General features: G+C 40.6%; 1 protein-coding gene across 1 annotated transcript; it reads right to left on the bottom strand.

Annotated features, from left to right (window-relative positions):
- Positions 1-5,401: 5,401 nt before the first annotated feature.
- Positions 5,402-9,244, bottom strand: LOC143279429 (conotoxin Cl14.12-like). The gene is made up of 4 exons (XM_076583473.1): positions 9,221-9,244; positions 7,405-7,575; positions 6,567-6,720; positions 5,402-5,654 (listed from the first exon to the last, which is right to left on the bottom strand). Exons 2-4 carry the CDS (start codon positions 7,571-7,573, stop codon positions 5,621-5,623), a joined length of 357 nt encoding a protein of 118 aa, XP_076439588.1. The 5' UTR covers positions 7,574-7,575; positions 9,221-9,244; the 3' UTR covers positions 5,402-5,620.
- Positions 9,245-11,651: the final 2,407 nt, after the last annotated feature.

Raw genomic sequence — 11,651 nt, 5'->3', positions numbered from 1 at the left:
CGCTGTCAGCGATACTCGGACCATTGTGATGTGGAAGTGTCATTGGTTGGCAATCCAAACGACATGAATTCAAACTGCAGGCAATCGCAATACTTTGGTTACTTCAGTTAAATCACACACACACACGCATCTACAACTTGCCCTAACAATCTGAAATTTTACATTGATGTGTTTCTGTTATCGATGGCAAATACGTACGTTTGTAATTCCAGCTTTAAAATTTGAGAAATCTTTTCTGATGTGTGAAAGCATTTCCTTTTTTTCTTTTTTTCACAATACAGTTCTTACACCAAAAGACTTTTCATATCGAATAAATCTACCGTTGATTTTTGTGGGTTTTTTGTTCGTTCGTTTATTTGTTTTGTTGTTTTTTTCTTGGGAAATAATTATGTTTATTCATCCTTTTTTTAAAATTTGTTTTATAACAATGACCAGAAAAATAGCACTAAACAATGTAGATGCAAAACATCACATAAGAAAGAAGTGTTAATAAAGAAAAAGATAGCTATGACATGCATGTAATATTTCTTGTATAAGCCTAGATTATAGCCTGTCCTCAAGCTAAAAGAACACAATACAACTTTGTTTTTTTCAAATGAAACACGAAACCCATTGTATTTGACGAGAGGAACTGTTGTGACACCAACTGGATTCATATTATAAACATGTTCAAACTGAATTTACCATCCACCTAATAAAGCATGGTCAACATGTTTTTAAGCTGTTAACTTGAAGAAGAAGAAGATATATAAAGAAGATAGGTTACTCACTCTCTTCATCTGAAAGAGAGAGAGGAATGCTTTTAATTAGATCTCACGAGAAAACTTGCCACGTTTTTATTCAATTGTGAGAAAGCATGAGAAACCGGATCTGCTCTATTTACGAAAACCCAGATTCAAACATTCCACTGTCGGCCGCCGTTCTTTCTCTGTCCCTGGACCTTGCACTTGGAATGAACATTCTTTTTTGCTTCGTCAGGTCTCCGCACTCAGCTCTTTCAAGTCTGGCCTTAAAAACCATCTCTTCTCAAGATAGCCTCCCTCCCCTGCCTCTTCCTTGTATTCAGTTTTCCCAGTTCAGAGTTAAATGCATGCATGTGAATGACTGGTGTGGAAGCGCTTTGATTTGTCTCTGCACAAGATTCAGCGATGTATAATTACTTATCATTATTATTAGAAAGATGGGTCGACGAAGGGACGAAGGGTGACGTTAGTGAAGACGTCAATGGTGATAACACAGGATCGTTTTGAGACTTTGTTCATGTGTGTGTGTGTGTGTGTGTGTGTGTGTGTGTGTGTGTGTGTGTGTGTGTGTGTGTGTGTGTGTGTGTGTGTGTGTGTGTGCGCGCGTACGTTTTGTGTTGTTTTTTGTGTATTTGCTTGCTTGGTTTGTTTTGGTTTGTTTGTTGGTGTGTGTGTGTGTGTGTGTGTGTGTGTGTGTGTGTGTGTGTGTGTGTGTGTGTGCATGAGTGCGTGCGTGCGTGCGTGTGTTTGTGTGTGTGTGTGTGTTTGTGTGTGTGTGCGTGCGTGCGTGCGTACGTTTTGTGTTGTTTTGTGTGTATTTGCTTGGTTGGTTTGTTTTCCTTCCTTGAATCTGTATATTCTGAATAATATGTTCATAATCTGAGTGGTTTTTTTTTCTGAAATAAAAGAGCTAATTTCAGAGAGATGTTGCATGCGAATTGATGCAAACACATACAAATGAACTTATGAACAAGCGTGAAACGATGGAACGTTTTAAATCAATGTGACAGAAAAGGCTGCATCACCACAAACATCGAAACTACTTAATTGGTTCCGTTGTCATGCTCCCTACGCGAGGGTGCAGCATTGTGAAAAAACCCTACTCAGTCACATTAAATCTTTGATGTAAATTTTTTTTTCATTTCGATGTTATTCCCAACATCCATCGTGAAATATTAGGGTCTTCTTGGTATATATTTCTGCTTGATTCATACATTATTGCCATGATTTTGTTGTTTGCTATCATTCCTGATGTTGAATTCGAGGTGTCTGCATTGCAGTGATCTGTCTCATGTGAACTGTATCAGATGATAGTTGCAGTGTCGACGTCTACGCTGGTGCCATCATCATTACAATGATCCTTATCATACCCTGCTTTCTCTCTCTTCTTTTTCTCTCTCTCTCTCTCATTTTTCTCCAAGATTTGTGCTGGGAAAAGACAAGAATCAACATCGATGACAATGAATATATATATATATATATATATATATATATATATATATATATATAGAGAGAGAGAGAGAGAGAGAGAGAGAGAGAGAGATGTATGCATGTAAGGGGAAAGAAGAAGAACTGGCAAGCCTGGTCAAACATCTAGACAAAGCCTCCACATCGTATGGAATGCAAATCAGTGCGGAGAAAACCAAACTGATGACTAACAACACCAACGGCATCAGCATTGACATCAAAGTCAACGACGAAAAGCTTAAAACAGTCCACAGCTTCAAATATCTGGGAGCAATCGTGTCAGATGAAGGATCTAAACCAGAAGTACTCTCGAGAATTGCCCAAACAACAACGGCACTCAACAAGCTGAACACCATCTGGAACAACAAAAACATCGCTCTCAGCTCAAAAATCAGACTGATGCGTTCCCTGGTTATATCAATATTGCTCTACGCCTGCGAGACTTGGACCCTGACTGCAGACATCGAGAGAAGAATCCAAGCTGTCGAGATGAGATGCTTTCGTAGACTACTTGGCATCTCCTACAGAGACCACATCACTAACACGGAAGTGAAGAACAGAATCAAGCAAAGTATTGGACCCTACGAAGACCTTCTGTCCATAGTGAAAAAACGCAAACTTAAGTGGTATGGACACATCTCCCGATCATCTGGTCTTGCCAAAACGTTCCTGCAAGGCACCGTACAAGGAGGCAGAAGGAGAGGACGGCAGAAGAAGAGATGGGAAGACAACATCCGGGGGTGGACAGGCTTGACGCTCGGTGACGCCCTGAGGAAATCAGAAAACCGTGAAGAGTGGAGAGGGGTGGTGGCCAGGTCAGCAACGGTGCCCCAACGGTCTGAACCCAGACTACGGGAGAGGTGAAGGTGAAGGTGAAGGGGAAAAAAACGAAAAAAGGGGAAGGCGCTCTTCACGATTTCTCACAATCCCACGCTGTTTCGTACAGTGAAAGAAAGCGTGGGATCGCGAAAAAGCGTGGCCTAACACTCCCTCACCGACACACCATTGTTCTTCAGTTTTCAGAGGTCTGCTAACACTTTGTTCTTCGACTTCCTGGATTTGAAAGCGTACTAGTACAATTACAGGGCGTGGTTTTCCCTGACAGGGGTGTGTGGGAATGTGTGTGGGGTTCTTTCCTGCGTGCGGGCGATTTCTAGATCGTCCTCAGTATTTGGCATCCCGATAGTTCCGTGAAGATGTGGCACCATTTCTTAATAAAATTATCTTAATACCCTGGTGAGACTAAATAAAGGCAATTGGGGTATTAAGATACACGTTATCAAGACACGTAAGTTACGAACCCCTAAACAGTTAACCTCCCATGATTTAGAGTCCTTGCAAGGCCGCATCAAGCCATTCAATGAAACGCGAATCTTTTACGTTTCCGAATAAATACAAGGACACGTTCTAAGAAAGTACATCAATTTTTGCAAGAGTGTATGCTTCCATAGAGATTTTACAAAAGTTCGCCATGATTAACCTTTGCGTAATGAGTCAGTCAGGCAAAATCTTCAGAGCACAACATAGTTATATCATCACTAAGACAGATTATCACAGAAGAGCATATTGAATCGCGTGATACAGATTACATCCGTAATGAAGTGTAAAAATAAAGTGAATGGCAAATGTTCATGACAGTATACATACCAGATTACTTTGAACAATTTTGAAAAAAAGAAAGAAAAAAAGAGCTTTCTTCGTAATATCTCTTTGTTTGAAACATACTCTCCACGTTTTTGGAAGCTAGAGGCTGAAGGGTAAAGGACTGTCTTCAGCAACATATATTCAACACATTAAAATCGCCAGGTGTTGAACTGAAAAAGCGGTATGCATAGCACATTACTGACGATGACAGAATAAGGATGTTTCATGCTATAACAATGTGAATGTATTCAGCTGATGCCACGACAGTTTCTCTCATCAGGTACAGTGGGTTTAGTGTTTTATTTGAAAACAGTTGCATTTTTGTTGTTATAGTTTGATGTTAAGGGTAGGCCAAGAATCTATTATCCATGCAAGAAATATTACACACACACACGCACACACATATAACACACACACACACACACACACACACACACACACACACACACACACACACACACACACATACACACACACACATATATATATATGTCGTCTTGTGCAATTTTTATGAAGATATATATCATAAAATAAAGAGATCTGCGAAGGAAAAAAAACCCCTCATGTAATCAAAAGTTGATTTACTCGATATGAAAAAAACCCTTTATAGTAGAACTCTGCTGAAAAAGTGGAAAAAGCTTTTACACAGCTGAAGAAATTTCTCAAATAATGAAAGATGGTATTACAGGAACGCTTCACCCGTTTAGGCATCGAGGAGAGAAACATCAGTGTAAAATTTCAGGCGGTTGGGATAATTTGCAGATGTACGTGATTAAACTGAATTTTTTTTTAACCAAACGTTTGCGATTGGCTGCAGTTTGAATGGGACAGCTTTGTACTCCCACATCACAATGTTCCGGGTATCGTTGACAGTGCAAAGTGTATGCTCCTGGCTTAGTCTCAGTCTGCTGAAAGCCATGGAAATCGCTTGTTTGAACCCAATATGGACGGTGTTATTTTGCTGTCCGTTGGTATGCGCGTGCTCTCGCATGCGAGTGTGTATGTGTGGGTGTGTGATGGGAAGAGGGCGTGTTGTAACCATGATAGAGGCGGTGCTGGTTATTTACATGTTTATGATCTGCATGAAATTTAGACTTTTTATTATAGTGTACTGGTGTGCAGCTGTTTTTTGTTCATCAAATATCATTCAGGTTTTGTTGTTGTGTTACTATAAAAAGCAGTGCTGTTTTTTGTTCATCGAATATCAATCAGATTTTTTTCTTTTTTGTGTTGTGTTACTCTGAAAAAGCAGAGATAGAGAGAGAGAAAGAGAGAGAGAGAGAGAGAGAGAGAGAGAGAGAGAGAGAGAGAGAGAGGAGGAAGAGGAGGAGGATATGGATATTTATAATTTACATAGCGCCCGTCCTTCAAAGACGCGAGAATTCAGCGCTCTAACCATTCTACCACCGCAACCGTCGAGAGAGAGAGAGAGAGAGAGAGAGAGAGAGAGAGAGAGAGAGAGAGAGAGAGAGAGAGAGAGAGAGAGAGAGAGAGATGTGAAGTGATGGACAGACAAACACAGAAGACAACCCAACACCAAAATTCAATTCAGTTCAAAAACACTTTATTGATCCACATGGAAATCAACAGACGACACACGGAAGTTTTACAAGATGACAGACGTAAGTTTTCAATTGTCTGTGCAAGAATGGTTTGAAATCGATTGAAAAATTTGTATCAGCAAAGTTGTTTTTTTCGCTGTACGCATTTTCACTGCACAAAACAAATCCCGGTGATGATGATGACAGGCTAGCTTTTAATAATTATTAACCAGCAGCCTCCTCGATCTTGGCCAGGGCACTGGAACACATAGAAGGAATTTATGTTTATGGATTGAAATCACCACAAGATCAATCACTCAGATCAGTTATCAGATCTTCCATCACACAGTTCATAATATTCAAGACGGACACTGTTTACCACTGGCTGTGTTCGCAAAGAAAGTCTGGGTGTGAATTCGTTGACTCGTAATTATATTTCTGAGTCAGTGCCGTTGATCCTTTTACGTATGCCAGATCGTATGCCTGATGCTTGCTGTTAAAACATTATCATATGAATACAAGAATGTGATATACAAGTTTAATCACACACACACGCACACACACACACGCACACACACACACACACACACACACACACACACACACACACACACACACACATTCACACACTCACACATGTAGACACACACAAAGATGAATAAATAAATAGATAAATAAATAAATGAATAAATAAATACTTCCCCTTCTTCCTTTTCTTCTGCGTCCCTGGGCTGCAACTCCCACATTCACTCGTATGTACACGAGTGGGCTTTTACGTGTATGACAGTTTTTACCCAACCATGTAGGCAGCCATATTCCGTTTTCGGAGGTATAAATAAATACATGAAGAAAGAAAGAAAGAAAGAAATGTTCTAAAGAGAGTTGTGCTTTTGTTTAAGTTGATGTATTCACATATTTACTGATCGAAGTGTAGTTTTTGCCTTCAGTAAGTCAGCCAAGGACAGACCCCTTAACTGTGTAGATAATTTACGACAGTTAAGTGTATGTCGCATTGTTGTGTATTTGCTATTCTCTCATTCTCGTCACTAACATCCAAACCACAAAAAAAAAAAAAAAAAAAAAAAATCCTTGTCTTATGATGGATTTGATCTCAGAACCTCTCATTTCCAATGATTATATTATCCTGTGAAATGCGTTGCTGTGCACTCACGCTTTGCAGGCAGGTCCACAGACCAGGCCAGCCATTGGTGCAGCAGGTCCCAGAATAACAGAGGCACCTTTAGTACAGGCTGCTTCACAGGCTCCCTCAGTGGTGTCAGAATCAATCTGGCCGACGAGCAGATGCACGACGTTGTCGAAGTCGACTGAAACATAATGTATGTTGTAAGCACAGCCACGAAAGCAGTGTCGTGTTTGTTTCATGTAAAACACAGAATCAACAGATTTAGAAGTAAGAAGATAACTAGACCAAATGATTTACACATGTGACTCAAGCAACTGATAGTGTGGACAAAACTATTTGACACATTGTAGATATTAAGTTTGAGAACGAGATGCCATTATCACGTGCAACTGTGACTACGTGTTCATTGATGAAGCTCAAGGTTTGTCAGTCTTCAGTGGTTTCAAGTCAGTGATCAATAATTGTACTGAACATACTTTTGTGTGAGTAGCCAGCATATACAGTTGCAGAACGAAATGTGGTTTTCAATCTAATATGTCCATTTGGCGAGAAATCTTCGCTTTCCTACACAGTGATGCCGTAATATCTCAGTTTGATTTGAACTGGCAGAGAAGCAAATCTCCCAAAGAAATCGGACAGTAACAAACCTGTACAATGCATACATACCACCCTGCTACATTCAAAAGACAAATTAGGAATCAGCAGGGATCGTGTGAGTGTCTTTTTCAATATTTGGGACAAAATATGACACTACTCAACACACAAAGAATTCATGTCAGTCGCGGTCTGAATGACTTAGTTTTATCATCGCTACACGTTCATGAGCATAAAGAAGCGTATTCATTATCATTCAAATTGACATTACCTTGGCCACCAACGATTTTTTCGAATTCGTGTTTGGCAGAATTGAAGACTTGGGTGAGCTGATTGCCAAGATTGTTGATGAGGTCTCCGATGTCTTTGATGAGGAAACGTTTCTCGGGAGCGGCATAGGCCACCACCAGTGTCATCAACAGCACTGCCACAACCTTCATCGCTGAACAAACAAGACACAACGGAATGGATTGATGAGCAACAGATACAAGATGCACACACACACACACACACACACACACACACACACACACACACGCGCGCGCGCGCGCGCACACACACACGCCCCCCACCCTCCTTTACCCCTCCCATGCAGAATCTGATTATGATATGAGGACATGAGTTCTCACCGACGAAGAACAGGTAACACAGGCTGATTTTTCTGAAAAAGGATCATCCATGATTTACAGAGCATGTACTGGAAGATTTTTGTTGCACATGTGCTTTCTGCCTTGTTGGTCAAGTCGGTAACGTCTGCATATATGATGATGCTTGTTTCTTTTCGTTTATAAAGACGAGGACTCCATAGTTTGGATTTATTACACATGAAACGAACAACTGTATTCCTTTCACCTCTGTTCGGGTATTGCCGAAACTTGATCAAGTAATCATGAAAACTCGTATAATGTTTCTTCATGAAGAAGCTACAAAACATGAAGTATTTATTGGCTTTGCAAGATTTTGACCTGTTCGTTTCCAGTGCCAATGAAGTAGTGACAATGAGCAGCTACAACACCAGAAGAAGAATGTCTTTTCAACAATTTTATGGAATCACTCTATTTTGTATCACAAGAAATGAACTCGGACAGGGTCTACAGCCTGAACTCCACGTCATGAATACAATACAATGCAATGCAATAAAATGCAACGCAACGCAACGCAATACAATACAATACAATGCAAAACTATACAATACAGTGTCTAAATGCGGACCTCTAATAATTTGAAATGAATCTTTTACTATCTGAAACTGTGGAATACAGTCTGTAAATTCTTTGGTCCATGAGAGATATTACCTTCTTTGAGACGAGTGAACTGCGGCACAGAAAAAAAAATGTTTGAAAGATTTACCGAATAGTGAGCTGCCTCAAGCAAGAGGCATGTTAATCAAACGACCAAAGTAATTAAGACCGCTTATCAACTAGACCTGAAAGAAATTATGCTCGTAACTATGAGCGAGTGGAATGAAGCTTTTTCTTTCTGCCACACAACCATAACATAATGCTATATCAGAAAGCACTAACAAAAAACCACGAAGAAAAATCAGACTGAAAAGGGTAATGAGCAAAGTGACATGCAAGAATAATAAAGCGCAACGGCATAACAAAAGAAGTTTGAACCACGAACAGTATTTTCTAACAGTACACTAAATCAACGTAAACTGTCAAACACAATTTGCAAATAAATCGAGTCGTCCTACGCGTTCTTACTCTTCATTTTCTAACCAGTTGAACATATAACTATTCTCAAACGTAACAGAATTCAAAAATGTTCACAAAAACAAAGGAAATTGACATGTCCACTTAAAAAAAGGTTAATGACTCCAATTTTCTTTTAGTTAAAAAACAAACAAACAAACAAACAAGCAAACAAAAAAACAAAAACAAAAACAAACAAACAAACAACAACAATACCAACAACAACAAAAGCCGGTGGGTTGAAGCTAGGAGAAGATGGTTAACCATCCTCAAAGAATTGGAGTGTTTGGGCGCCAAGCTCAACACTTAATAAGTGAAGGACTTCAGCACCCGTACAAAGACAAACACAGAAAACATGGAGCAGACAACAGATTCAATGAAAATACCCACTGATTTACGAAGTTCTCTGTGGACCAAGTAAAAGACAGCCGTTCTGTCTGAAACAGCAAGTTATATACTCTTAAAAACGTGACTTGTGTGACATTTTTTAAAGAAAAGGTAAGGAACCGTGTTTTGGGGACGCGACAGGTGGGAACCCTCGCGCTTATGCGTGTGTGCGCGTGCGTCAGTGCATGCGTATGTGCGTGGATGCCAATGTGTGTGTGTGTGTGTGTGTGTGTGTGTGTGTGTGTGTGTGTGTGTGTGTACGAGTGTGTGTGGGTTCATGTGCGTACTCTTGCCCTATTCAACTTTTTAAAAATACATTGAGAAAAAATAACTTTTATATATGTCATCAGTTCACTGGGGTAGGGATCGAGGAAAGAAACTAGATTTCATTTGACCTACAAATCGGAATCAAACGTAATGTCCATTATCAAGCTCATTTGACCTATAATTCTGAATCAAACGTATGGTCCACAACCAGGTGCTAAAAGCCAATACGTTTTCATTATGCGTCGCAGCATGTTTACTACAAATGGTAGTTACACTGAAAATTGATGATAAACAACGAACTGTCCTGACGTCTCAAGGAAGAAGCCACGAAACATAAGGTATAAATCACTTTTACAAGATTTTGACCTGTTCACTTCCGATGTCAATAGGTGAAGATGAAGACCCGCGATACTAGAGGAAGAACATGTTCCCAACAAATCAATGAGATCACTTGTAACCACAATAATTATCCATGGCATAGCTGTGGGCAGAATGATGGCAATTGATATGGATATGTTTTACAGCGAGTGACCATTCTAAGAAACAATAGAAGTTGTAGAATGAGATACATAAAAGAGACATTGAGGCTGAAAATTCCAAGTTCCTAGGGTCATCTCTGGTGTGCGATCTCCTGGTTACCTAACATCGATTGTTCCCTGTGCCGACGCTTGGACTCCGACAGACAAATCCGGGTGTGGCTGTGTATGGGGGAATCTGAGTGAGCGGCGAGGGAATAATGCCAATAAACTGTGCAGATGATGGGGCAGCGAAAAACAAAACAAAACAAAAACATGAAGAAGAAAGCAAACACTTACAACCGTTTGTAATTCCACGGAGCAAACGAACAAGTAGAGAGATAAGTGCGTATGTGGCACAAATGACCCAGTGCTATTACGAAGAAGCAAAAGAGACTCGTATGAAGCATGCGTTTGACAAGATCTGTGACAGCAAATCCACATCTCACAAACCATTGTGCAGCCCGCACGCTCATGGGGATCAGATGCGGTTTCTGAAGTGGCGATGCTGTCTCAGACAATCATCAAAACGATATAGCGTTTGTGACTCTTTAAGATGAAATCACACACGCATACACAAACACACTACTACTTCTACTGATAACAACATCGGCAAAACAGTGACAGCAATAGCAAAAGCAAGATCAAGAACAAGTGCAACATCAACAACACTAATAACAATATGCTCCCCCCTCCCCCACCCCCGATCTCCACTCCTGTCCTTTGCTCTAAAATATAAAAAAAAGATTACGGGCGCAATAGCCGAGTGGTTAAAGCGTTGGACTTTCAATCTGAGGGCCCCGGGTTCGAATCTCGGTAACGGCGCCTGGTGGGTAAAGGGTGGAGATTTTTCCGATCTCGCAGGTCAACATATGTGCAGACCTGTTTGTTCCTGAACCCCCTTCGTGTGTATACGCACGCAGAAGATCAAATACGCACGTTAAAGATCCTGTAATCCATATCAGCATTCGGTGGGTTATGGAAACAAGAACATACCTAGCATGCACACCCCCGAAAACGGAGTATGGCTGCTTACATGACGGGGTAAAACCGGTAATACACGTAAAAGCCCACACGAGTGAACGTGGGAGTTGCAGCCCACGAACGAAGAAGTTGTAACAGCACGACAATTCTGTATTCACTCCCTTCTGGCAGCTGCTCAGGGACCCCACTCTTCGATCACCTTTCTTGGCAACCGCCTTTGGTGTTCTACGCACCGTGCTCACCCCTGACTCATCTTGGTTGCATCCAGATGATGATTGTCAATCACTGTTTCATTCAGGTCAAAGAAGGTTATTTATAGCCTGCTGGTTAAAACATGAGGACCTTGCGATGGATGTCATTTATGATTGTCTAAAGCAGAGCTCTGGGTGTCTCTTCAAGAGATCATGCTTTTTCCTGCTGATCTCTTTTCGCCATTGAACATGTGTGATAATCCTTTGTCTTCAAGTTGAAACGTCATAGTCATCATTTCCTTTCTCGTTACGCCAAACAAAATTCCCGGTAGGAAAATCATATGCTTTGCTTGACAATCTTCAATAGTTTGTGTCAAAGTGTATTGTCTGCCGAAACACCACGTTTCTGTATATCTGGGCACGTGTGAAACCCTTTTTCGCAATTTGATTCAAATGGACGATATAAATGATTATAGC

The sequence above is a fragment of the Babylonia areolata genome, chromosome 2 (genome assembly GCF_041734735.1).
Source record: "Babylonia areolata isolate BAREFJ2019XMU chromosome 2, ASM4173473v1, whole genome shotgun sequence".
NCBI lineage: Eukaryota > Metazoa > Mollusca > Gastropoda > Neogastropoda > Buccinidae > Babylonia > Babylonia areolata.
The sequence above is the reverse complement of the archived record's forward strand: the minus strand, read 5'-3'. Positions and strand labels throughout refer to the sequence as shown.